Genomic DNA, 27982 nt, shown 5'->3' with positions numbered 1-27982 from the left:
TACATGAAGACTTTCCAGGATGTGGTCGGATAAACAGAGCAACAGGCGTCCTCTGGGTATCTGTAATGAGAGAGAGCAGAGGTGCCATAATGACATTTTTAATCACATGTCTTTAATTAGTTTCAGTGGGACAATGGATCTGGTTACAGAGAAACGCATTCATCCACCAATGCCAAATGCAGATATTACCCCGTGCTTTGATTGTCGTCATTTAGATGCACATAAATAACATTAACAATAAGAGAAAATACATTCTGCATTTATTTATGTAATTCCACATTATTTAACAGTATCCATCTATGGTTTTAAAGACCATAATATTGATATTCTGCAACTGAGACAGCGATTTTGACCTGATAGCAATATGACTGTTTTTTTTATTGAATGTGAATTGGTGTTGCTTCCCAAGGGCATGCTCACATGTCAAAGAACGAAAATATGGCCTGTCACTTTAAGATGGTTAAATCTGCCTGTCATATCCTACACTCCCGCCTACATGGTATAAAGCAGCCTATCAGCTCACAGCGCACGTGACGAGCGTTCTATGCGATGACCTCATCCCTGGAGTGGGATGACGTCAAATTCAAGATGGATGGAATCACGACTACCACACACTCAACATAATTCTGATATAAAGTCTTTAGTGTGCTGCGTGGAAACAGAACGAATACATAGGGGTAAGTTTAGAAAGCCATGAAACTACTTTGGTTGAGATTGTCTTGCGCTAGTGCTCTACATTGGACTCTTGTTTGGAGAAAAGCTTTTTTTTCCTGACGTAACTCTGAGGTGGCTTCTTCGTCTTTTCTAAACCCCACGAGTAACTGCTCTGTGTCTGCTCCTGTAGATGCTGCGTCTGCGCTTTAACTAACCAGGGAGAAGATACAGTAGTGGGTGTGTGCGCACACAGTGACCACACACTCGTTTCTCGAGCACTGTGGTTTTATTCTGTTTCTTTACGTTTCTCTTTCGGAAACATTAACACAAAGTGATTACGTGATTTCACCACCAGCAACGGTAACAAACAGACCATATACCGCGTCATTGTTTTAGATGTAATTGACCTATTTAGTCCATTACGGAGAGGATACTTGCCCGAGTTCTAAAACCAGTTTCGGCTGAATTTGTGTGTCATCAGGAATTTTAGCCACGTCTCGCTTATTATCTAATGCTTGCTCCCCTGGCTTCTCCTCAGACACATTCTATGGGCGCAGCGTTCTAAACTTTTCTGGTATGTTATGTACCAAACATGTTTGTGTAATCATGTGGAATTGATAACGGTGTCCACCGTTCTGTGTGCAACGGAATGAACGCTGTCTGCGTTCCTTCTAAATATGCCCCCCGCCATGTCTTCTGATTAAAGACATGATGTAATCGAAATAGAACCTATAAATGCGCATGCGTCATGTTATTTGCGCTCATAGCACAGATAGATACAGTCGCCTCCTTCCAGTTGCTGAGCTAAAAAAGGTTGGATAGTCTAATGCAGTACTCTTCATGATTTACAGAATACGTGTTTTGGTATTCTAAAATTGAAAATTAAGGATTTACCAACTAGGCAAATCAAATTTTCACTAATAAATTGTTGGCACAGACTGCATAGCAAAATACCTCTTACCGAAAAAAACAGGCTTCTGGCAAACACTTGTGTCAAGTCTTTGGCCAATTTGTCGCAAATTTGCAGCAAACTCATTTTTCATGCATATGCCAGGTTTTGTGGCAGACTTGCGGTAAATTTGCGGCAATTTGTGAACTTCTGGCGATCAATTCTAGGAAATTTGTGATGAACTTTCTGATTGCTGCAAACTCAGTATGAATATGCAAATTAGATCAGGGAAAAACTAAAACATTAAATGTAGTAAATATAAACATGTATTAAATGTATAAACATGTATTAAATGTCTTAACAGATACAAATAAATCCAATACATATTGAAATCATCAGCATGGTAAAAAGAACAAAGACCAGATATTTCCCAAATAAATGGTTTATTTAATATTTTTATGTAGCTACAACACATACATGAGAGAAATGTGAACACTATGGGTGGGGATGTTGACCTTAGGATTATTATTATTTTTTACATTTTAGTCATTTAGCAGACGCTCTTATCCAAAATGCATACATTTTTTTCTCCGTACTGGTCCCCCGTGGGAATCGAACCCACAACCCTGGCGTTGCAAACACCATGCACTACCAACTGAGCCACACGGGACATGTTTAAAGGGGCAACTACAGAATTATTTACATGAGCCAAGTGATAACTGAGCAATAGATTTCAACCAATGGAAGTTTAAAAAATCATTAACAAAATGTAAATAATTAAAACATAACTAAATCATACCCTGTTCAGGACTATTGCCTTTGAGTGAACTTTGGAGATGGCGGCCTTGTGGAAGTCCTTCGTCCAAAGCTTGTTGAATGCATGTACTGAAACAATCAGAAAACACCAAACAATCATTCATCATTAAGGTTGTTAGAATTTTCAGCGGGTTTTGTGATGAATGAGCAATCTGATTCAATAAATGCACATTTAGCTATATTCTGCGACAACCCTCCAGTAAGCTAGCGTCTTGAGCATGGTCGCCAGGCTAACGTTAGCTAACTATTAAACCTTAACACAGCCAGAGATATTAGCACAGAAAATGGCTAGCTAACTAGTTAATGGTCGTTCGCTAATGCTCAAGCTAATGTTAACTAGCTACCTAATTATGATAGGACAACCTATTTAACCTGAATCAAATGTAACCATCAAATTCTTAATGGTAAGTAACAAACTTTACAAATTATCACAGTTTTCAGTCTGCCAAAACACCCTTAGTTTGTCTAAATAACATTAGCCATTTTCAAACTCACAAAGTCGCACTAGAGGACTTGTTAGTTGCCACGTCTTGACACTTGCTCACATTATGGTGGACTTATCCCACTGGCTGGGTCAAATATCCATAATGTATTTTTTAGTGTTGCGTTACGCAGGGGCTTTGCTGACATGCATCTAAAAAAAATTGGTTGAGTTTGCCCCACCAAGATTTACATGCTAAAATCAGCACTGCCATAACCCAACCTTAATAACCCAGTACAAACGACCCAACCTTGCTGTTTTTACAAAAAACAACCCAACTATTGACCCAATGCCTGCAACCCAGCAATTGGGTCATCCAAACAACCCAGCATTTTGTAAAGTGTAACTTACATCTCAAAGTCATGCATGCAAGAAGTCTTGGCCTGTCTGGTGCACAAATATTTCTGTCCTCAGTTTGATTGAAGGCCTCAATCTGTATTTTTTCCTTGTAACTGATTGTTTCCAGAACAAGAGAAGGAACAACATGATCAAGATGAGTTAGCTTCTACTAGTTTTAAGCAATGAAAGATCTGATTGTTACAAAGAATGACTGTATGGGCTACATTTGAGAATACATGCATTTGCTTACCTTATCAATCTTATAGATAATACTAATTTATCGCTCCAAAAAAGTGTTATGAGTGATTGCACCGCAAACATATTTCCAGGGTGTTGATGCATCCTCCTCTCTGCCTCTTCCAACACCACTGGTAGGGGAAGGGTATCCATCTGCAAAAATAAATGTTGCATTATTGTCAAATCAACTCATATTGTTGCTACCTTAGCAGTTGTGCTAGCTAACATGCTACTGAACTGTGACACTAGCATATTGGTATTAAGACAGCAACGTATTCACCCAAAAATATAAATGTTTAGGCAAATCATTAGTTTGCTAGCTTAGCTACCTATCACATTAATTGTGCAAAAATAGGATAGCTAACGTTAGCTAGCTAAGCACTAGCCTGTCCGTGGCACTGAGATTGAAACTGGTATCAACAAAATGTGTTTCACTCTATCCCATAAAACATGACATTGCTAACTAGGTAACATTTACCAAATACAATGTTGAAGTTTATTCACTATGAAGTTTAATTAATAAGTTAGACACTCACAGGACAACTTTGGTAGCTAGCTAAGATAGCTTGGTTTCCATTTTTCAACAGATGTTTCTAATCCAGGTTACTGGTCTTGGCACGTTTTGCAACAAGTTATGCCACAGATTCAAATTGAAGCTTGAGAGAATTGTCTGCCAGAAAAAAATCTCTGGCGAACTCTTTGCCACTTGTGGCAATAAATATTATTGATGCCAAAGATTTGCCACAGATTCACCATTAGGTGCAAACATTTGCAAACTACTGGCAACATTTTGTGGCACACCATTTAGTTTTCAGCAAATTTGCCACAAACTTGGGGAAGTTTCTGAAACATTGTCACACCTGTATGTTATAAGAATTTGGCATAATGTTATTAGATTCTTCTACTTTTTACAACTTTTCTGCTGTTATTTATTTCTTTAGGTAGATTTATTTGACACAGTTTGTTTGATTTTATGTATTTCCTAAATGTTTAGGTAACTCCTTCCTTATTTTTTACTGAACAATGTTAGTCAAACTAAGGGTCTTGAAATTAAAATCCTCATTTTTTTTCTTGCCTTTCAGTCAGAATGGAGAGTCTGGTGCACTATAGTAATCCCTCCCATGGCCTCTCGGTCTTGGGGATGCTCAATGAGCAGCGCCTGAAGGGGCAGCTCTGTGACACAGTCTTGGTTGTCGGCGATCAGAGGTACCAAGCCCACAGGAGTGTGCTTGCTGCCAGCAGTGAGTATTTCCAATCCCTGTTCACACGAAGGCTGTCTGACACCCACAAAGTGATACAGTTGGACTTCTGTGAGCCTGAGGCCTTTGAGGTAGTGCTGAATTACATATACTCATCCTCCCTCTTCGTGGACAGAGGCAGCCTGGCAGCCATCCAGGAGATGGGATACAGTCTAGGAATCCCCTTTCTAACCAACATCATGTCAACAAGGCCGCATGTGTCTTACTCCGTCTCCAGAAAAAGGTTGTCCTTCTCAGAGGAAGATGACAACGACAGCCAGCTGAGGAGTGTCATTATGCGCCAGAACCGAGGTGGGGATTCTCCCGGCCCCAGTCGCTACAGTTCAAATTATCAAGGAGAGCCCTCAGGACACAGGAAACCAAACAAATCAGCCAGGAACACTGCATCCAATCCCAGAAAATCACCTGAAGCAACTAGTGAGGGTTCTGATAGCAAGCCCATCAGTTCATATGCCTCCATCTTAAAGGGGAAGACATCATCACGCACAGGGTCATCAGTAAGGCCCCAACTCACCTCCTCAGTCTCCTTCAGTGAATCTCCAACAGTCATGTTACAGACTGAGTCTGATCTAAGCACTAAAGAAGAGGAGGAGGAGCAGAGGCTCTACAGACCCAAATCAAAATTTCAGGGCTCGGCAGGGGAGCCTAGCCAGACCATTGACAGGAGTGGCCCACTCATAAAAAGCCTGCTGCGCAGGTCATTATCCATGGACAGTCCCGTCCCAGTCTTCTCCCCAACACTGGAGCTCAATAAGCTGCAAGGCCGGGAACAGTCTGTTGTTAAGATGGTGGCAAAGACAGAGGAAGGGACTCAGAGTGAGCACAAACACAGTGTGAAAATGGTTCCGCCACTTCTTCTCAGGTCAAGGCACCACAGTAGGTATGATGATGAAGAAGAAACTCAGGGAGAGGTGTTCCATGTGAAGACAGAACCTAGCAGCCCACTGTCTGACCCCTCAGAGATCATTAGAATCACAGTAGGGGATTCTCTACCAGTAAACCTAAAAGACATTGAAATTAATTTTGACCAAGGCCCTACTAAGCCATTTTATAATCTCCCTGGAAAGCGAAAGGTGAGAAGAGACAACAGAAGGTACCCATTCAAGAAGTCCAAAGGTGTGAACAAACATGATCTACCACGTGAAGATGACAATAACATGTCTGAATCTGTACCTCACAACTCCAACATGGATGACAATGATGGAGACTGGACTGATGAGCCCAGGCAGAGCAAGATGTTTAAATGCTGGAACTGTTTAAAATTGTTCAGATCCAAAGCTGGACTGCACCGCCATGTTAACATGTATCACAACCCAGATAAGCCATATGCTTGTGACATCTGCCACAAACGCTTCCACACCAACTTCAAAGTCTGGACCCACTGCCAAACCCAGCACGGAGTGGTACAAAACCCTGCTTCATCCTCCAGCTCGTTCCAGCTGGATGAAAAGTTTCAGAGGAAGCTGATTGATATTGTGCGAGAGAGAGAAATTAAGAAAGCCTTGCTCATGAAGCTGAGGAGGAATAAGCAGGGTTTGCAGTCTCAGGTGTTTGCCAAAAAAGGTGGCCTGAGGTCCAGGTCAAATTTGATATGCCCTTACTGTGGGAAAACGTTTTTGTTTCTGTCTCAGTTCAAGCAGCATTTGAAGACACACCCTGCAGAGAGGGCCAACCAAGAGACTGAGAGAGAGAGCAGTCTCTGCCAAAAGGACCAGGACCAGCCCGGTCAGAAAGAGAACATAGACACAGAGGTTTACTCCTGCAGGCTCTGCAATGAGAAGCTGTCCTCTCACTTTGAGCAGGGAGACCACGAGAGGGGCTGTCGACACGCAACCGTGTGCCCGTACTGTGGCCTCCGATTTTCCAGCCCAGCGGTTAAAAAAGAGCATGAAGCACACTGCAAGTACAAGAAACTGACATGTCTGGAGTGCATGCGGACCTTCAAGTCCTCCTTTAGCATATGGAGACACCAAGTGGAGGTTCATAACCACAACATTATGACTGTTAAGGAACAGCTGAGTCATCAGGAGGAGATCAATGGAGAAGTATCTGACCACCTCGGAAGGCCGCTCCATACCCAGGAGTCTGTGGGAGCGGGGAGCTCCAGAGAGGACATCATCTACAGTGACTCTTCAGGTCCGCCTATGTTCGACTCAGAGGATTCTTCATCATTCGTGCCCGAGGACTTGAGTGTTAGCCAGCAGAAGAACGACCATCATGGCGAGCTGACAGTGAAGGAGGAGCCCATTGAGGAGGCTGTGAGCGAGAGGGAGGACATGACGTCTGGGGCCTCCATCGAGCCCGAGGAGCCAGGTGTTTGGCCATGTGAAAAATGTGGCAAGCTCTTCGGTGGCCACAAAGACCTAGAGCGCCACCAGGAGCTGCTGTGCCACATCAAACCCTTCATCTGCCACATCTGCAATAAGGCCTTCAGGACCAACTTTCGTCTTTGGAGCCACTTCCAGTCCCACATGTCCACCTCCGATGAACCTGGAGTGAGAGAGGTCGATGATAGGCGCCCTTCGTCTCCCTCCCCCTCACCACCACCGGCGGTCACACAAGCAACTGGATGTTGTGCCCCACAAGCTTCTCCACCTAAACCAATGGAGGCAGAGCCAGTGGTAGCTACATCTGTGGTAGCTAAGGAGGAGGAGAAGCCTGTAAGCTTGTCGTCAATGCCCAGGACCAAGAGGCCGGAGATGGACAGATCATACAGTAGCCCCCTACCCAAGACGGATAGCGTGGATAATCCTCTCACCCCTCAGGAATCAGAAACCTTTTTTTACCATGCTCCCACTCTCTCTGCCCTCACGTTTAAGAGGCAGTACATGTGTAAGCTCTGCCACAGGACATTCAAGACTGCCTTTAGTCTTTGGAGCCATGAGCAGAGCCATAGCCACATTTGAATGTGTCTCACTCGGACACCTGTGCTCTGTTTTGAGCCTCTGAGATGATACTTTATGCTCACAGCATCGTAAAATATCAAATACAACTCTATCTACACAAGAAAGATTTTGAATGTATTTATTGCTGTTGGTAGTTGGCTTTCCTTCATGTTATATTTTCCAGTGGCCATGTGTGTTGGTGTAAAGGTGTGAATGTGTGCAATTAATTGCTATTTGCCTCGTCATCAGCTCCTAACAAATGTTACTTGGCTTTTGACATTGTTAGTACTGCGTAAATATATTTCAGATAACCCCCTTTGACTCGTCCTTACCTATTAAAACTCTTTTGATTTAGGAATTGCTGTACTGTACAATTCAAGATCAGTTAAGTGCTTTTGCTTAAATTGTGAATTTGTGTTGATTGATGCGTGACGATTATGAATATGATATATGAATATGATATTAGTGGCCTCAGGCATCATGTTTATTGACATGCACTTTGCAATTCTGTTCACTATTAACATTGCGCATATTGGTCAAATTACATTGATTCATTATTGTTATATGAATCTTTATTTTAGATCCTCTGCATCCCATTAACATTTCAGCTATAATCTGTTTTGTACCATAAAATTATGGTTTTCATATTGACTATTCATATTAATTCTTCTTTATTCAGATTTTGTCATTGCCTTAGTGATATTTCGTGTAGATTATACTAGTAAACAAAACCAAAGAGGAGATAGATTAGCAAGGGGATAAAAACTGGAAAAACGTGCAGTATTTTAACTGACACTTTTTGTAGATTCTGAGAAAATAAATAATCTTTATTTCTATTTTAATTTTAGATATCACACAATAAATTACAGATCATCATGAATGGATTATTGTGTAAAGAATAAGGAAAATATCTACTTTATTGGGAAAGGAGTTTTGTTTACCTTCTGGGCTTGGTGTATGGTAGATTTTGTTGTAGTTTTTTAAATGATTAATTTGGTACAAAAATACAAAAGAAACTTGTATAGTAATGCAAGAATGAATTTGAATGACCAAAGACATGGGTATTGTATCACTGCTCTGTGACGGCTCAATACCAGTATGATGAAGTCTGAAATAGTTTGTATGATAATTACACAAGTAATCGTGTGAATTGATAGCATGGTCTTAGCATATGCATCCTGAGACAATTGACAAATGTTCTGTTAAAACGAAGCACAATAAATCGTTGCAGATTACCTACTTTTTTTACTTGGATATTTTGAATGATTTACAACCAAGAGCCAATAAAGTTTTTAAAAAATGTAAGAACGTGAAAGCAAGACTTGCCCTGGGTGAAAAAGTGGTATTTGGAAAATAGTTCCTTTATAACAGTCCAATGCTTTTGGGTTGCTGTGGTTGTGATGGCTTGTTAATTACAGTACATCTGGAAAAGAGGATTTAATTGTTGATGATAAATGTTTTTATCATTTGTACACTGATTGAGGAGACCGCAATAACCACAGATATTGATATTCAGATTTGAAAGATGTAACTTTTTAATGTTTCACATCTGTGGTTAGGTTAAAACAATGTATTTATATTTGTGCTCTGAATTTTTGTGGAAGATCTTAAAAAAAGAAATTGAGTTCAAAGAAATTGAATATAATTTTGTGTATATGGCAGTGTTTGTATAACCTTTTAATTTTGTATCTATAATTAGTTTGTTTATGAAAATACATATCTTTAGTATTATTCTGCTATTTCTGCAATAATGCATATTTGTATGGGTTGCATTATTGTTGCTTTACATAAAAGGCAGCCATTTTGTGTTTTTTCTACAGTTTTTGTGCTTGAATTCTTTCTGTAATAAAGAGTAATATTGCAGTAGCTGCCTTGGTATTGAGTGTGTATACTGTTTGGATTGCGTTAATAAGAAACTAACACCCTTGAATCATGTGAAGGTTTTCAGGAGAAGTTGGTATGTGTTTTAAATGAGTAGTGCCTCTGTACTTGGCTTTAGCTTCCACTGTGGAACTATTGAAACTGCAATCTGGTTGCGCTAGTTGCAACATTATTAAGGCATGTTCAGAGCTGTTACAGATAAAATAGCTGTTACAGATGGAAAACCGCTAACTAATGTGACCAAGAGAAAAAGTTGGCAATGTTATTCCTTGGACAGATGGTCACTGCCATGGGTCACATAGATGTTTTTCAAGCTATTTAGCCACTTGGGCAGAGGTGACACATTTTTTGGGTTGTGAATCAGGAAGTGAATTTGTGGTCTGCACTGATGTGGAACTTTAGGATATTGAGACATTATAGTACAAGGTCACTCTGAATGAAAAATATGTGATTGGAGAGGAAACCTTTGCAACAGATGATGAAAAACATCCATACAGCTGAATGGCAAAGAATGCTTTTGAATAAAGCATCTGGCCTCTCAACCTAAAAAAAGCCCTGACTGTTTAATTATTCATTCTTTATTGGAAGATTTCTTCCACATCTTTGCAAGTTGACCTGTCTGATGATGCATGCTTGGTATGCAGTATAGTGCACAAATCTGAACCCGTAAAGGACAAGACAGGCCAACAAGAACATTGGCCGTCTGCAGTAAATCACCTGCTGGGTGTCAATAAAGTGTGGCGATTCAACGTGTAGTCAGGAAATGAACATAAAATGATTAACGAGGTTCTGTGGTCAGAGGCAATAGGATGGCAACCCACCACGCACGACCGATGTTCGTGTTGGTCTGTCTTGTCCTTAACATCAGTAAGCACAGTAGCAGGTGGTTTTCTAAAATAACAATTGGGAATGTGAAATTAATTCAAGGTGATACATTTTATTTTCAAAAGTGAAACATCTTTCTTCACATCATTTTAAAGCAAATGTCAAACATAAATCAGAAAATTACTTTACAATTACTTGAAAAGATAATTAAAACTTCCATAAAGCAGTTATTAAATGAAAACCTGTTTCATACAGACATGTTACTTGTAGCACTTCGTTCATACAAAAAAGCAAAAATGGTACTTGACAATGTTATACTCTGTACTATCGGATGTGAAAGGTCATGTTTCAGTGTTGACAAAGGCATTTAGAGAAAGAGTAGGGATAGGTAACTAGGATTGTAAAATGACTGCTTACAAATGTGCACACACTGCTTACCTCATTTGCACACACTGTATATAGACTTTTTCTATTGTGTTATTGACTGTATGTTTGTTTATTCCATGTGTAACTGTGTTGTTGTTTGTGTCGCACTGCTTTGCTTTATCTTGGCCAGGTCGCAGTTGTAAATGAGAACTTGCTCTCAACTAGCTTACCTGGTTAAATAAAGGTAAAATAAAAAAATACAAATAATAAAAAATAAACTGATTTTACTTTCTGATTAGACATTGGGTGGTTGTACTTCTAGCGTACTAACTAATAGTTATGACACCCACGGCCTGCAAATGCCCATGTCAATGAAGCAATTACATCCCATAGTCAATAAAGCCCACAATTTAGCCTGGTCCCAGATCTGTTTGTGTTTTCTTGCTAACGTCAATGGTCATCCTATGGTCACAACCATAAGAGTTGACAAGACAGCCCCAACGATTTGGAACCAGGCTACCCACAGCAATGTTTAAAGATGCACTGTGCCCTCACAGTGCTAAGGTGTCTTTTATTAGCCTTCTCATGGTGGTGCTCACTGAGGTGCCCAGCGTATCAGTGATCTGAAAAGTGATTTTGTACAGGTAAGGCTGGACATCTTTGAGGCTGGTGTCGAACACATTGTCCACTTCCGACTGGGTGGGCATCTTGGGTAGGTACTCGTGCCGGTTGATCACTTCCACGATGTTGATCACCTTCTCACCCAGCTTCTCGCCCACTTTCTCCCGGCAGATCTGTCTCTCCTGCTCGTTGGCCAGGTTGACAACATTGACCTTGATGCTCCAGACCTCCCAGGGAATACACTCATCAGAGAAAGGCCAGCGGGACTTTTTTTTCTGGTAGAACTCCAGTGAGATTTGTCCCATTCCATCCGTCCCATTGCCCATGGCATCCTGTAAAGCACAATATAGATCCAGAGGTCAATGGATGCCAATAAATTACAAGTATGGTTATACATAACTCATATAATATATAGCTATACGTTTTAGTGGATAATATCTATACATTTCAACAAACAATCAGTCATCATATAGGACTACCTTGAATTCTCCTACTGCTTTCCTGATGGCCCTGTCAAGCTCATCAGAAGAAACACGAACAAAACTGAAATCAATAAAGTCGCAGTCAATGTCCTGTGTGCCAACAGTACCAATGGAGTAGGTGCCCTCTTTCTTGTAGTGAAATTTCCCAGTGCTGCGATGCAGTAAGATAGTGTGCAACAGAGCCAACATGGCCTCGTCCACCTGTCTTCCCTCCACCGACACTTCCAGAGCCTCCGAACGGCAGTTCATGGTGATCTGTTTCCCCACAGCGGCAGATGGAATATATGGTGGAACTCGCTATTCCAAGACACCCTTCAACTGTTGTTCACGTTCCATAGAACTGGGCTAAACATCAACACAAGCTAGCTAGCTAGCTAACGTTCCTGCTATCTATTGTAAGTAGCTAACTAGCTAACTAAACGTTGGTTTCCTGTGACAAGCTCGATGGTTATCAAGAGAACACGTTATTTTTAAACTGACTTGTTGAATATTGCAACATATGTAGAAAATGTGTTGTTGCTAGCTATGTTCTTTATAAGTATTTATTAATAACAACATGCTGACACACAAACTGCAATTTCGTTGTCCTACTAAAAAGGGGAGGAGCTACTTCTGTGAACAAGTTGGGAAAACTACGGAAAGTCCTGTGGACCAATCCGAAACTTGTATCCGTTCTTATACCCCAGCAATGTAATAGCACGTGTATAAGATACAAGTCAGCTATAAATCAGAAACGATCAATAAAAGCTATGTAATTGCAGTTATTTCTACATGAAAACGCAGATTTTCCTTAGATATGAAAATGTATTTGAAGATAGAATTGAAAGCTTTGGAAAACCCACTAGAGTATAGATGAAAGCGCTTTAAGATATCGCTATGCACTCTGGGAATAGCAGTTCATGCCACATCACATGACATTTGCAATTTTTCGATTTCGGTCATCGACGGTATCGGAGATGGTCTTCAAGCGTGTGACGAGGCTTTATAGATAAGGAGTTCACAAAATAATACATTTGTTTCGTCGTTTGAAGCCACGAATAACTTTCACTTGGCTTTACGCCATGGACACCAGAAACGATTCATTGACATTACATTTTGGACTACGTGATATTAGCTAGCTAGATAACTTGCTAAATTAGCTAACGTTGACTCGTAATCTCAATGAGAGAAAGGTCTGACGCTAGCTAGCCAATTTTTATGAAAAGCTCGTCGTAATGTGTAGTTGGCTAACTTACTGTTGTTGGCTAGCAATGCTAGGGGCTAGCTAGCAAACACAGACATTTGATACAATGGTGTGCAGCTAACGTTAGAGATGAGTGGAGCTTGCTCGAACTTGCTTGGTCTAACTTACTCAAAATACTAAGTTACTTGCAATAACTTTAAGGAAACCATTTATATTGCTTGCTTGTTAGCTACCTAGCTTTCTACTGCCGTTTTCAAACCAGATAGCTAACGTTAGCAAGGATTAACTACTTCCTTGAAGTCTATAGTTACTCATCTTGGGATATTTTAGTTAGATGTTGAGTCTCCATCAGTAACCACGATATTATTGACCAGATAAGAGGCTAACATTGCATAGAGTTACTGGTTCAGTGGTTGAACTTGTTCATAAGACTAGCTTTCATTGCTAATATAGCTGGATCCATAACTCAGATGGCAAACGTTAGCTAACTTAATTGTCTTGAATGACGGGGACTTAATTCAAAAGCGCATCAGACCATGTTTTGTACTGGGTCTTACTTTCAACAGACCATTGTCATTAGTTCAATAAATAGCTAGCAAGCTATTTAAGTCAGTTGCTGAGGATGACTGACTCAGAAAGTCCCCTTTCAAATTCTGTTTTGGGAGACTTGCAGTGGCTTTGCATGGTAACACTGTTCATTGCTTCCAGCATTACATTGATACTGTATCTAATACAGTATTTTTACGACGATCTACGGATACAGAAGCCTGAGCAAAACAATGCTGTTTCGGGGGAAGCGGAAGCTCTGTTGGGATGGGCGCTGTCACTGAAAAGCTGGAAAAGTCAATGGAGAGGTGCTTGGTGCAGAGCGTTGAATGACGAATCGAGGAAGTCTGGGGTGAGTCCCATGACCCATACACTAGTTTATTTAACTTTCCAAATTACTATGGATTTACACAAGTTGCCTGTAGCTAAATAAATGAATAGGAAAGTCAGTGACAGACGTTAGAAAGAATCTACTGTATCACAACAAACAACATATGAATACAGGATCTGTATTAACTGAAACAAGACCTGAGCACACAGGTAAGCCTCGTAGTACAAGAGATCAATCACCTTCACAGAATCCAGTGTCAACAATCTTGATTCCTGTACCTTGCTACTGTACCTTGTAACCTTTTCATCTCACCAAATTGTAAACATGATCCATTTGTACCCTGTTCTCTGACTCTTTAGTTGAAACTGTCAAAAATGAAGTGTAATGTTGAGATAATGTCAGTTGTTGGGGCATAGCTTTTTGCTGACCACCACCTGACCCAGGTACTCCTAACTCACACAGAGCCCAGTGCAACTAACATTTGAAGAGGAGGGCCTTCAGTCATCAGAGCTGGTGGTTGGCCAAGTGTCCACCTTAAAAAAATCTGCTGGGCAGAAGGTAAGATAAAATCCCTGTGTCATAGACTGGCTCTCATTGAATGGCTAGCAACAAATTGCACACAGAATGAAAAGCTCAGTACATGATTCCGTATAGTCCAGATATGGTTCATCGTTGTTTATAAATGCTTATTTTCCTGATTAATATCAAGTTTGAGGTAAGAGGAGGAATCTGGATCAATTGGGTCATTGTTGAACCCAGTGAAGCGTGGTCCTCCGCCTACAGCCACTGAAATGGTTTTGCAGTTGTTTTTAGTTTGACAGTGGAGGCCTCTTAAACATTAACTACAGTTAGTAAAGAAAGCATTTGTGTTGTTGCCATTTCCTAATCAATGTGCCTTAATGTCATAACCAGCCTCTATAGTCAATTGACTCTTCCACTGTAATTCAATGTAAATGGCAGTGCTCTATTGGTGCTGCAGCCTTTTAACTTCATTTCAGGCCCGCAGTGGCCAATATTCTGATTCACACAATGTCTATTAGCTTCACTGGCACTTCCAGACATTTTCCTCCTCGCCTTAAATTGTCTGTCTAGAGCCAATAGCACATTTTTACGACCTCCTCTCCAGCTCCAAGTTTATGGGATCCTCATATAACCAGCGCCTCTTCTAAAAAGGTGAAGAGAATTCTCACAGTTTTTATACATTCTTAGTAAAGGAAAGCAAAGCAGGGTTTTTCAGATGGACTAGTCTGTTATTTAAGCTGCAATACGTAACTTTTTGGGCGACCTGACCAAATTCACATAGGCGTGAGTTATAGATCTGTCCTTCTCATTGAAAGCAAGTCTAAAAAGCAGTAGATCTGTTCTATGTGTGCAATTTCTATGATTGCCATTGTTACGTTTTGTTTTTGCATCTTTTACATTTTTGGTTTTGTACACCAGCTTCAAATGACTGAAAATACAATATTTTTGGTTATTGAAAATATATTTCACAGCGGTTTAGATGGTACAATGATTCTCTGCACTTGTTTGTTTTGTCACAAACTGAAATTAGGAGAGCTGTTAGAATTTTAGCAACCAGGAAATGTCGAAGTGATTTCTGCACATTGCACCTTTAAATGCCTGCTCAATTTATTTTGTTTAGGTTTTTCTATAATATGCAAGATCCAGATGCTGCTTCATTGTTTTTAGAGACTTTGGTAAACAAAGGCTTATCCTTGACCTGCCTGCATGAGTGAGTGTGCAGTAAGAAGCTTAGTAGCTGTCTCCTTATAGCCAGCCCGGTACAGATCAACACTAAGGAGATGAGGGAAGTGATGATGAGGAGGGTCCTGCTGGGAGAAATGGGCAGTATGATGAGATACTTCATGTTTGGAGCTTTCAAGTTGATTGTTGTCACACACTGAACTGTTAAAAAAAATAAACACACACACATTAAGGAAGAAAACCAGGTAAGCAAGTCTGAATGTGAACCATGTATGAATACCGCAGTTATGGTTGGGCGTGTTTAGCACCAAGCACCTTTTTACCTCAAATTGGTTTTTTTGTGTAACCTTGATTACTGTACGGTACTATTGTAACTGTATGCGGTCTTGTCTTCCCCTAGGCTGCACAATGCAAGGTTGTCGGGGATAAGCTTCAGTTTTCCCTCAGTGCATCACCATCAGCCATGTCTCCAGGAGAGCCCTGTAGGTACAGCGTGAAGATATCTCCACTTGAACTGCAGGTAAAGGAACACAACAGTCATGTCCACTACATCTGCAGCTAACATCTTTCCCATCTCTATTGGAGCGATGCTTTAGACAAACAAAGGGAGGGAGAGAGAGGAGGAGGAGGGGGGGGGGGGCAGGGCTCCTGGTTCTCTCCCTGTGTTGTCTTAATGGAGGAAGCTCTGTGATTTATTGAACATGACACACTTCAGCGTAGCTTTGCTGCTGCTATGAGAATCGGATTAAATGGCGAGGGCCTAGAGGTTGGAAGATGTCCTGGATACCTTATTTAAATCACTGTCTGTCTAATGTAAAATACTGGAGTGGGTATAAGTGCCCCTTCTTGGTAAAGGTGCTCCATTTTTTTCTACTACCTCCACTTTTGTCATTGGAGAAGAGAGAAATTAAGAATAATTTCTCACCCAAAAAGGGATGTTGAGAATTGTTCCCTCTTTCATGTTAAACATCCATTTTATTAGCATCGCCCGTAACTGGGCACAATTTAAAGTCAAATCTCTGACTCGGGCTCACCCATAATATTTAGCAATCTAGCCTTTCCTTCTGCTGGTTTTTCCTCTAAGTTGCTTGCTGTAGCCAAGTACTACTTGTGGTTTCATATTGAACATCATGAAAGTGAGAAAGACAGCCCGGGTGTGTGTTGTGGGTATATTACATAAAGCTATAAGCTTCCATCCTGTCTAAGTTATTGAGCTAGTTGTTAAGCGGTTGCGAATGCACGGCTAGTAAGTGGCTGTTGAAGTTAACCCAATTGATTTAAAGCTATTTTTTTTTATAAATCTGGTGCTTGACTTGTTGCCTCGTTGTGGGCCTGATCCTGCCGTAAATACAAGTCCAGTGAGAGGTAAAAAATCTAAAGCCAGGCCTAGGTTTGGTTAGGAGACCTTTTGTCAGGGTTTTGGATTGGTTGTTGTTTTTGGGAGGGGTAGAGGGAGGCTATTGTTACATTTTTTTTCATACTCCCTTCTTCGGTTTGGTCTGGAAAAGTCCTGAGGGCAGGCCTTTTGATATATTTTCATCCTTTTTCACATTGCGACTGACTGACTCTAGAATGGTCCCTGTTCTTGTTATGAGTGATTGTGAGGGATATATTTAAACAGTATATTGAGCCAGTGTGTTTCTCTTTCTGCCTCACTCACACGCTCTGTGGTTTTGCAGCTTAGTGCACTTTGGCCATGTGTAACCACACAGTTGTAACACAACCATAAGAGACTAGGCTATATTCATTGCAGTGGGGCATTTCATGTGACTGACGTGATGGGCTACTTTAAATGGAATCCTTTTGTTCTCAAGTATTTTTTCCTAAACCATAAGAGACTAGGCTATATTCATTCCCCATTACTATAATGACACCGTGTTTGTTGTCAACATTTTCCCACACATTGATGATACATCTCCCATGGAAATAGTAGTGCTTCTGGCAAAATATGGTTGCTGTACTTTACTCACCATTACTTGACTCCATTTGTACTGTGCTTTATGTAACACTAAGGCCTACACTTTTTCCAGTATGACCAAAACCTATTTTTACTGATCTAACTGATTTTTGCCTTATATATATATAGTATTTTAGTGCTATCAGAAAAAGCCTTTGTTTGCTAACATAGTTGGCTGTACAGTCAGAGTGGATTCTAGGCATGCTGGGATAAGATGGCCCAGTCACTAGCACAGTCCTCTCTCCCTCTATAGCCCTCTGTCTGTCTCTCTCCCACACTCGCTCACTCTCCTTCTCTCTCACTTACTCTCTTTTTCTCTCCATGGTGGACTGCTCAATTACAGCTCATTGTGTTGGCTTGCACTCTGCAGGGGTGAAGCGTGTGTTTGGGATAATACAACAACTGTGTTGTTGCTCATGGTCGTTCTGTTGCCCTCTGTTCCCCAGTTGGACTTGCAGATGAGGGAGGCTGAAGGCGAGGTCTGGGTGGGCTGGGGGGTGTCCCATCTGGAGACATGGGACCTGCAGCTCAGCCCCAGCTTCACACAGGTATGGCCCATAACCCACAGTCTTTGGTATAAAATATATATTAGGCAAACATTTAAAAAAACTAAGATCTTCAATACTTCCTGAGGGTAAACTGCAAACCTCAACATGTTTTATTTTTTTATGATGTTTCCAAAAATCAGCAGTCCAGACGAGTCAAACGGTAATGGAGATGAATGCTAGTGATGTGATGGTGGAGTGTTGATCTTTTTGCCTGTCTGTCAGGACAATGCCACAGGCCCCAGTGCGGCTGCAGTAAAGGACGTGCTGAGACAGCTGCTGTGTGCGGCTCGTCCCTCCGTGATGCTGAGTTGCAGGCCTGCTCAGGCCACAGAGGTCAAGGTGAGAGGAAGACATTACAGTTTGACACTGGAACAGGACTCCCGTGGGTCAGGACAGGACAGGATCGACAGACCAAAGGAACGGGCAGTACAGGAATAGTTATAAACAGTTTTTTGGGGGGGAGATAGAAATATGCAATGTGTGAAAAGGGAAGAAAAAAAACGATTATAGTTTACTTAATAAAAATTACATGTAAAACATATGGTCATTTTCCCCTTCCATCAACCCACTCCAGTTGTAGCCAGCAATGTCGGAGTGGCATTGACTAAAATACAGTAGAATAGAATACAGTATATGAAATGAGTAAACATTATTAAAGTGACTAATGTTCCATGTCTATGTACAGTTGAAGTCGGAAGTTTACATACACCTTAGCCAAATACATTTACACGCAGTTTTTCACAATTCCTGACATTTAATTCTAGTAAAAATTCCCAGTCTTAGGTCAGTTAGGATCACCACTTTATTTTAAGATTGTGAAATGTCAGAATAATAGTTGAGAGAGTGATTTATTTCAGCTTTTATTTCTTTCATCACATTCCTAGTGGGTCAGAAGGTTACATACACTCAATTAGTATTTGGTAGCATTGCCTTTAAATTGTTTAACTTGGGTCAAACATTTCGGGTAGCCTTCCACAAGCTTCCCACAATAAGCTGGGTGAATTATGGCACATTCCACCTGACAGAGCTGATGTAACGGAGTCAGGTTTGTAGGCCTCCTTGCTCGCACACGCTTTTTCAGTTCTGCCCACAAATTTTCTATGGGATTGAGGTCAGGGCTTTGTGATTGCCACTCCAATACCTTGACTTTATTGTCTTTAAGCCATTTTGCCACAACTTTGGAAGTATGCTTGGGTTCATCGTCCATTTGGAAGACCCATTAAAATATATATATATATATATATATATATATATATATATATATATATATATATATATATTTCACCTTTATTTAACCAGGTAGGTCAGTTGAGAACAAGTTTGGGATGGGAGGGATTTTTATCGGGACGGGACAGGAAAGTTCCGGGTTTATAAAAGTTTTGCGGAATCAGGACAGTACGGGAAAATTTTGACAAGACTGGACTGGAATACATTTTCCCTCCTGTGTCAACCTGTCGATGACATACAACAACAAATGCACCCTCTCAGCACATCGTGCTCCTGTCACCTGTTGGCCATTTCTATACCTCTCTATTGATAGATTACCTGATATGCAGAAGTGCTGAATATCAACATAGTTAGGTTGCTTAGTCTCTACACCACGCTTTCCTGAGTCAGGTGTGTTAATGCTGGGCTGGAACAAAAGCATGCACACCCTGTAGCTCTATACTTCTCTCCACTATATAATATATGGTAGTACCTAATATCAGCATGTTCTCTGTCCGCTTCTCTAGCAGGCCTATAAGCAGGTGACATCACCGCCCAAGCCCCCCCGCGCTCACGACTGGAAGCTGCTGGTGAAGAATATCCGGGTGACATGTAAGGAGCAGGAGGACGGTGCTGCAGGTGAGGGACACAACTGGATCACAACCTGGTTCAACCATGAATACATGGGCAAAACAATGAAGTGTTGCTACAGCGCCACATGTGCCTCATGTTGAGGTGGCTGCAAGCAGAGAAAACAGTAGCATGGACCTCAAGGAGCTGCTGAGACTTGTTCTTTTCTGACATCAGTTGAACCTATTGAAGCCTACTCACTGTGGTTCCAAACTCTCCTACAGTAGCAGGGCTGTCAGAGCTGCAGATCATCAGCCACAGCGTCTCTCCCTGTATACATTACTGTTGATAGTTAGATGTGTAGTGTTCAGCACTTCTCTCCCCAGTTGCTTCTTTTTCATTAAAGCTAAGAGGACAACTACTGATAGGGTTTATTGTTTAAATGTGCAGTGTGGCATAAAGCCAAGGAGGCAGCAGCTATGCAATAGCCAGGGCCACTTGTGTCTCTACCAGTTGATACATTATTCATTCAGTTACAACCCTGATAGCCAGACTGACTTTCTCAGCCATTGACATGTATACTGATATTTCTAATATTGAGTTGCACCCCCCTTTTTCATTTACATTTACATTTAAGTCATTTAGCAGACGCTCTTATCCAGAGCGACTTACAAATTGGTGCATTCACCTTATGATATCCAGTGGAACAACCACTTTACAATAGTGCATCTAGATCTTTTGGGGGGGGGGGGTTAGAAGGATTACTTTATCCTATCCCAGGTATTCCTTAAAGAGGTGGGGTTTCAGGTGTCTCCGGAAGGTGGTGATTGACTCCGCTGTCCTGGCGTCGTGAGGGAGCTTGTTCCACCATTGGGGTGCCAGAGCAGCGAACAGTTTTGACTGGGCTGAGCGGGAACTGTGCTTCCTCAGAGGTAGGGAGGCGAGCAGGCCAGAGGTGGATGAATGCAGTGCCCTTGTTTGGGTGTAGGACCTGATCAGAGCCTGAAGGTACGGAGGTGCCGTTCCCCTCACAGCTCCGTAGGCAAGCACCATGGACTTGTAGCGGATGCGAGCTTCAACTGGAAGCCAGTGGAGAGAGCGGAGGAGCGGGGTGACGTGAGAGAACTTGGGAAGGTTGAACACCAGACGGCTGCGGCGTTCTGGATGAGTTGTAAGGGTTTAATGGCACAGGCAGGGAGCCCAGCCAACAGCGAGTTGCAGTAATCCAGACGGGAGATGACAAGTGCCTGGACTAGGACCTGTGCCGCTTCCTGTGTGAGGCAGGGTCGTACTCTGCGAATGTTGTAGAGCATGAACCTACAGGATCGGGTCACCGCCTTGATGTTAGTGGAGAACGACAGGGTGTTGTCCAGGGTCACGCCAAGGTTCTTAGCACTCTGGGAGGAGGACACAAGGGAGTTGTCAACCGTGATGGTGAGATCATGGAACGGGCAGTCCTTCCCCGGGAGGAAGAGCAGCTCCGTCTTGCCGAGGTTCAGCTTGAGGTGGTGAGCCGTCATCCACACTGATATGTCTGCCAGACATGCAGAGATGCAATTCGCCACCTGGTTATCAGAAGGGGGAAAGGAGAAGATGAATTGTGTGTCGTCTGCGTAGCAATGATAGGAGAGACCATGTGAGGATATGACCGAGCCAAGTGACTTGGTGTATAGTGAGAATAGGAGAGGGCCTTAGAACAGCCTCAATTCGTCCGTGCATGGACTCTACAAGGTGTCGAAAGCGTTCCACAGGGATGCTGGCCGATGTTGATTTGAATTCTACCCACAGTTGTGTCAAGTTGGCTGGAAAAACCCAGCAGCGTTGCAGTTCTTGACGCACTCAAACCTGCCTGGCACCTACTACCATACCCTGTTCAAAGGCACTTAAATATTTTGTCATGCCCATTCACCCTCTGAATGGCACACATACGCAATCCATGTTTCAATTGTTTCCAGGTTTAAAAATCCCTCTTTAACCTGTCTCCTCTTAATTTATACTGATTTGAAGTGGATTTAATAAGTGACATCAATAAGGTATCTCAGCTTTCACCTGGATTCACCTGGCCAGTCTGTCATGGAAAGAGCAAGTGTTCCTAATGTTTTGTACACTCAATGTAAATGTACTGGTCACTACAAGTAACCATCTTGCTATTAACCCTTCTGCAATTTCTGGCAGCCCTGCGAAAATCTAATTTACATAACAATAAAAAACATTAGTCCATCTGTTTCAGCTAGAGAGATCTGTTTTTTTTTTGCATGAGCTGCTTCTCAATCTACCTCATCCGCCAATATCTCCCTTCCACATCTCCGGTGAAAGGTGACAGAGCTAAATCTGTTTGTCAGACCATGAGACATCCCAAAAATTGGTCTTCTCAGGAAAACATCTGTTGCGTCCATACGGTTTGGCCTACAAACTATAATGACCCTCTGGAAATTTTCAAGACTAGGGACAAGACTCATCTGAAAGTACCAGTTAAAAAAAGAATGGAAGTGTATATGTATGGGTATAGTTTAGTGCCTAAAATAAGGGGTTAAATACATGTCCCAAAATATATACAGTACCAGACAAAAGTTTGGACACACCTACTCATTCAAGGGTTTTTCTTTTTGTACAATTTTCTACATTGAAGAATAATAGTGAAGACCTCAACACTATGAAATAACACATATGGAATAATAATGTAACCAAAAAAGTGTTAAACAAATCAAAATATATTTTATATTTGAGATTCTTCGAAGTAGCCACCCTTTGTCTTGATGACAGCATTGCACAGTCTTGGCATTCTCTCAACCCGCTTCATGAGGTAGTGACCTGGAAGGCATTTCAATTAACAGGTGTGCCTTAAAAGTTAATTTGTGGAATTTCTTTCCTTAATGCATTTGAGCCAATCAGTTGGGTTGTGACAAGGCACAGTAAGGGTGGTCTACAGAAGATAGCCCTGTTTGGTAAAAGACCAAGTCCATATTATGGCAAGAACAAATCAAATAAGCAAAGGGAAATGACAGTCCATCATTACTTTATGACATGAAGGTCAGTCAATCCTGAATATTTCAAGAACTTTGAATGTTTCTTCAAGTGCAGTCGCAAAAACAATCAAGCGCTATGATAAAACTGGCTCTCATGACGACCGCCACAGGAGAGGAAGACCCAGAGTTACCTCTGCTGCAGAGGATAAGTTCATTCTAGTTACCAGCCTCAGAAATTGCAACCCAAATAAATGCTTCAGAGTTGAAGTAACAGACACAGATCTCAACATCAACTGTTCAGAGGAGACTGTGTGAATCAGGTTTTCATGGTTGAATTGCTGCAAGGAAACCACTACTAAAGGACACCAATAGTAAGAAGAGAGTTGCTTGGGTCAAGAGACATGAGCAAGGACATTAGACTGGTGGAAATCTGTCCTTTTGATCTGATGAGTCCAAACAGGAGATTTTTGGTTCCAACCGCTGTGTCTTTGTCAGACACAGAATAGGTGAACGGATGATCTCCGCATGTATGGTTCCCACCATGGAGGAGGTGTGATTGTTTGGGGGTGCTTTGCTGGTGACACTGTCGTGATTTATTTAGAATTCAAGGCACACTTAACCAGCATGTCTACCACAGCATTCTGCAGCGATACACCAGTCCCACTAAGCACAAACCAGATGGGATGGTATTTGTTTTTTAACAGGACAATGACCTAAAACACACCTCCAAGGTGTGTAAGGGCTATTTGACCAAGGAGAGTAATGGAGTGCTGCATTAGATGACCTGGTCTCCACAATCACCCAACCTTAACCCAATTGAGATGATTTGGGATGAGTTGGACCGCGGAGTAAAGGAAAAGCAGCCAATAAGTATTCAGCATATGTGAGAACTCCTTCAAGACTGTTGGAAAAGCATTCCTCATGAAGCTGGTTTAGAGAATGCCAAGAGTGTGCAAAGCTGTCATCAAGGCAAAGGGTGGCAACTTTGAAGAATCTAAAATATGTTCCATGTAGTGAATCTTTTATTCAATGCATTTCTATGGGCTAATAGCAGTAATGCCCCAAAAAATATGTTTATGCCTAAACTAAAGTGTTCAGACCATAGAAATAGAATGAACTCATTCTAATACTGTAGGTTCAGACATCCAACGTCAATTACAATTTTATTTAGTTTTCCAACAATTAATTGAACGTCGACTTAATCTAATGTTCAAACATCATAATGCTCATGACTTGGGTTGTCAGTGTACTGTACCAATCAACCCCAATGTTTGATTTGTATGCGGCCGTGCATTTCTGTTGAACTCCTCTTCTGTTGTTTGCACTTGGCAGGCAGTATGAATCCCCTGTGTGTGCTGCAGCTAGACGACCCTCCACAGAAACTCTCCACTTCAGTCCAACAGAACACAGCCAGCCCAGCCTGGGACCAGCCCTTCATCTTGTGAGTCCAGACTCGAGATCCACTGCTGCTGCCAGAGAGTCTTTACACAGCTATTTTTATATGGAAATCAAAAATGAAGCTAGTAGACATTATAGTGGCATGTAAGCTCAATCTCTTAGAAACACTTGCCACCCAGTCGCACAATATCCAACCTACAGTCCCTCTCGCTCCCTCATTTTCTTCCTGTTGCTCGTTCTCAGTTTTGTAAATGTTCCTCTTTCTCTCACCAAGTGAGCTGAATGGACGATCAAAAGAGCTCAATATTCAGCTGCTGGATGATGGGAATCCTCAGGAGAGTAAGTATATATTTGTTGTGTATCTCTTAATTTAGGCACAGGGAGAGGTAAGGACACTAATAGTATGTCTGATTACACACCCACAATATTTGAATTTAAGAACAATTAAACCTTTTTATCATGTCTGATAGTCTTAAAATGTTGTCATTTTACTCATACTGTGATTTATTGTTGTTTGTGAGCAAAATTATACAGTTGAAGTCGGAAGTTTACATACACCTTAGCCAAATACATTTAAACTCAGTTTTTCACAATTCCTGACATTTAATCCTAGTAAAAATTCCCTGTCTTAGGTCAGTTAGGATCACCACTTTATTTTAAGAATGTGAAATGTCAGAATAATAGTAGAGAGAAGGATTTATTTCAGCTTTTATTTCTTTCATCACATTCCCAGTGGGTCAGAAGTTTACATACGCTCAATTAGTATTTGGTAGCATTTTCAGTTCTGCCCACAAATGTTCTATAGGATTGAGGTCAGGGCTTTGTGATGGCCACTCCAATACCTTGACTTTGTTGTACTTAAGCCATTTTGCCACAACTTTGGAAGTATGCTTGGGGTCAATGTCCATTTGGAAGACCCATTTGCGACCAAGCTTTAACTTCCAGACTGATGTCTGATATCCACTTAATTTTCGTTTCTCATGATGCCATCTATTTTGTGAAGTGCACCAGTCCCTCCTGCAACAAATAAACCCCACAACATGATGCTGCCACCCCCGTGCTTCACGGTTGGGATGGTGTTCTTCGGCTTGCAAGCCTCCCCCTTTTTACTCCAAACATAACGATGGTCATTATGGCCAAACAGTTCTATTTTTGTTTCATCAGACCAGAGGACATTAATCCAAAAAGTACGATATTTGTCCCCATGTGCAGTTGCAAACTGTAGTCTGGCTTTTTTATGGCGGTTTTGGAGCAGTGGCTTCTTCCTTGCTGAGCGGCCTTTCAGGTTATGTCAATATAGGACTCATTTTACTGTGGAGTGGATATAGATACTTTTCTACCTGTTTCCTCCAGCATCTTCACAAGGTGCTTTGCTGTTGTTCTGGGATTGATTTTCACTTTTCGCACCAAAGTACGTTCATCTCTAGGAGACAGAATGCGTCTCCTTCCTGAGCGTTATGACGGCTGCGTGCTCCCATGGTGTTTAAACTTGCGTACTATTGTTTGTACAGATGAACGTGGTACCTTCAGCGTTTGGAAATTGCTCCCACGGATGAACCAGACTTGCGGAGGTCTACAATGTTTTTACGGAGGTCTTGGCTGATTTCTTTTGATTTTCCCATGATGTCAAGCAAAGAGGCACTGAGTTTGAAGGTAGGCCTTGAAATACATCCACAGGTACACCTCCAATTGACTCAAATGATGTCAGTTAGCCTATCAGAAGCTTCTAAAGCCATGACATCATTTTCTGGAATTTTCCAAGCTGTTTAAAGGTACAGTCAACTTAGTGTATGTTAACTTCTGACCCACTGGAATTGTGATACAGTGAATTATAAGTGAAATAATCTCTCTGTAAACAATTGTTGGAAAAATTACTTGTTTCATGCACAAAGTAGATGTCCTAACAGACTTGCCAAAACTATAGTTTGTTAACAAGAAATTTGGAGTGGTTGAAAAACGAGTTTTAATGACTCCAACCTAAGTGTATGTAAACTTCCGACTTCAACTGTATGTATGAAGTCTTGTTATAGCAAACTGATTGGGATGTGTTGTCTTCCTGACAGACTCCTTAATGGGTCAAGTGTCCGTGCCTTTTGATCTGGTGAAGAAGCAACCCAAAGGACAGCAAACATTTGCCCTCATATCCAATGACCAAGTGACTGGGTCACTTACTGCTGAGGCAAGATAACTACCTTTTTTAAGGCCCAGTGTGTTTTATATATATTTTCACACTATGAGGTAGGAATAATACTGTGAAAATTATGATAATGCCCTTTTACTGTAAGAACTGTGAGAAAAGATCACCTGAAATGTCAGCCTGTTTTGGTGGGATGGAGTTTTGACCTGCCTGGTGACATCACCAGGTGGTAAGTTGGTTAACAGACCAATAAGAAAGAGTTCCAAACCTCTCTGCCAATAACAGCTAGTTTTCCGCTCCTCACTCCCAGACCGTCTTAGCAAAATTCTTGCTTGTCAAATTGCTCTTAGCTAAGAAGCTATTTTTGTTTCTTTTTGGCCATTTTATTGAAAAGATTCACAGTAAGTTACTTAATTGTTACCCAGAAATTATTTGATATAGAAATAAAAATATCTGCTTTGGACATTTTAACTTCTTAATACATATGAAATTCATATCTAATACCTTACCATTTTACACAATGAATCATGTCATTCCATCCTTTCTCTCGTCCCCAAGTTTACCTATTTGGAACCTAGTGAAGTGCGGTCGTGGCAGCCCCCTACTCCAGCCCCCACTAAGAGAGTGGAGATGGACCGCACGGTCATGCCCTGTGGTACTGTGGTCACCACAATCACTGCAGTGAAGAGTAAACCAGCTCGACCACTACTGTCTGGACTCAGCAAAAATCCAACCCAGCGTACGTATTGAGTCTTTAACAATAGAATTAACGTTTAAGATGGAACCCCAAAAGTATGACAGCAGGTAACCTAGCGATTAAGTTACCGAAAGGTCACTGGTTCGAATCCTGAGCCAACTAGATGGAAAATCTGTTAATGTGCCCTTGAGCAAGTCACTTAACCTGAATTGCTCCTGTAAGTCTCTCTGGATAAGAGGGTCTGCTAATAGACTAAAATGTCAATGTATGGCAATAATCTGGAGGTAATATAGTCCTCCTTGTCCACATACTATCGACAACTATTCTCTGGGGATTTCATGTTCAGGCTTTTGGACTTTCTTGTCTAGGCATTACTATGAGATGTTGCTTACAGGAGATGGGCTCAGCTTATTTTAAATCAAATGTATAGAATGCAATTACTGGTATTATTGTCAATAAAATGATAAGGATTTTATCCAAGTGATCTTGTATGTTTTCAGAGACCCCCTTGAAGCCTCCCAGCGGCACCAAGTCCAAGCTGTCGTCTCGGAGGGTGTCAGAGCAGCCATCCATGCTTGGGACGATGGGGAGCAAGGCCCTGTCCTCCTCCGACACAGAACTGCTCATGCTCAATGGGTCCGATCCCGTGGCAGAGGCCGCCATCCGCCAGCTCCACGAGTCAGCCAAGCAGAAGCTCAAGTCCCCGGTCAAGAAGAGCACCATCATCATCTCAGGAGTGGCCAAGGTACCATAATAATACGTAAGATTTGGTTAGGGCTTTTCTGAAACCCTAAGACACGAACTCAAAGGCATACCATACAGAGCAGCTCGACAGCAGCTCGGCAGTACACTCCAAGGTCAAATGGGGGATGCTTATATTTGCTCATTTGCCCATTTTCACTGCGTTTGCAAGTGGGTAAGCTGCACAAGTGTGAAATGCAAATGTTTTTTGCATATCCAAACCCTCACTGAGACACCCACAAAGATTGGTGTCACAATCAGGG

At 41.6% G+C, this 27982-nt stretch overlaps 3 protein-coding genes across 6 annotated transcripts in view; 2 read left to right on the top strand and 1 right to left on the bottom strand.

The window, feature by feature from the left end:
- Positions 1–539: 539 nt before the first annotated feature.
- Positions 540–9427, top strand: LOC115154344 (zinc finger and BTB domain-containing protein 21). 3 transcript variants are annotated; one of them, XM_029700491.1, is made up of 3 exons: positions 541–677; positions 4499–4657; positions 4791–9427. In XM_029700491.1, the coding sequence occupies exon 3, from the start codon at positions 4816–4818 to the stop codon at positions 7579–7581; it is 2766 nt and encodes a 921-aa protein (XP_029556351.1). In that variant the 5' UTR covers positions 541–677; positions 4499–4657; positions 4791–4815; the 3' UTR covers positions 7582–9427. The 3 variants fall into 3 exon arrangements, with proteins under 3 accessions (XP_029556348.1, XP_029556351.1, XP_029556350.1); XM_029700488.1 differs by having other exon boundaries at positions 540–677; positions 4499–9427; XM_029700490.1 differs by lacking the exon at positions 541–677 and adding an exon at positions 710–1014 and having other exon boundaries at positions 4499–9427.
- A 931-nt stretch (positions 9428–10358) lies between these two features.
- On the bottom strand, positions 10359–12355 carry LOC115154347 (autophagy-related protein 101). The gene is made up of 2 exons (XM_029700494.1): positions 11733–12355; positions 10359–11585 (listed from the first exon to the last, which is right to left on the bottom strand). The coding sequence occupies exons 1-2, from the start codon at positions 11982–11984 to the stop codon at positions 11184–11186; spliced, it is 654 nt and encodes a 217-aa protein (XP_029556354.1). The 5' UTR covers positions 11985–12355; the 3' UTR covers positions 10359–11183.
- A 283-nt stretch (positions 12356–12638) lies between these two features.
- Positions 12639–27982, top strand: part of LOC115154346 (C2 domain-containing protein 2) — a 28635-nt gene continuing 13291 nt past the window's right edge. Inside the window, exons 1-11 of one of the 2 annotated variants that reach the window (XM_029700492.1) lie at positions 12639–13816; positions 14258–14353; positions 15900–16019; positions 17903–18004; positions 18227–18343; positions 19738–19849; positions 24079–24187; positions 24419–24483; positions 26208–26323; positions 26840–27020; positions 27479–27723. In XM_029700492.1, the coding sequence (XP_029556352.1) occupies positions 13541–13816; positions 14258–14353; positions 15900–16019; positions 17903–18004; positions 18227–18343; positions 19738–19849; positions 24079–24187; positions 24419–24483; positions 26208–26323; positions 26840–27020; positions 27479–27723 (1539 nt within the window). In that variant the 5' untranslated portion in view covers positions 12639–13540. Of the gene's footprint in view, positions 14005–14257; positions 14354–15899; positions 16020–17902; positions 18005–18226; positions 18344–19737; positions 19850–24078; positions 24188–24418; positions 24484–26207; positions 26324–26839; positions 27021–27478; positions 27724–27982 lie in introns of both variants that reach the window. The other variant, XM_029700493.1, reaches the window with a different exon arrangement.

Source organism: Salmo trutta, chromosome 19 (assembly GCF_901001165.1).
Source record: "Salmo trutta chromosome 19, fSalTru1.1, whole genome shotgun sequence".
Classification (NCBI taxonomy): Eukaryota; Metazoa; Chordata; class Actinopteri; order Salmoniformes; family Salmonidae; genus Salmo; species Salmo trutta.
This window is presented reverse-complemented; position numbering and strand designations above follow the sequence as displayed.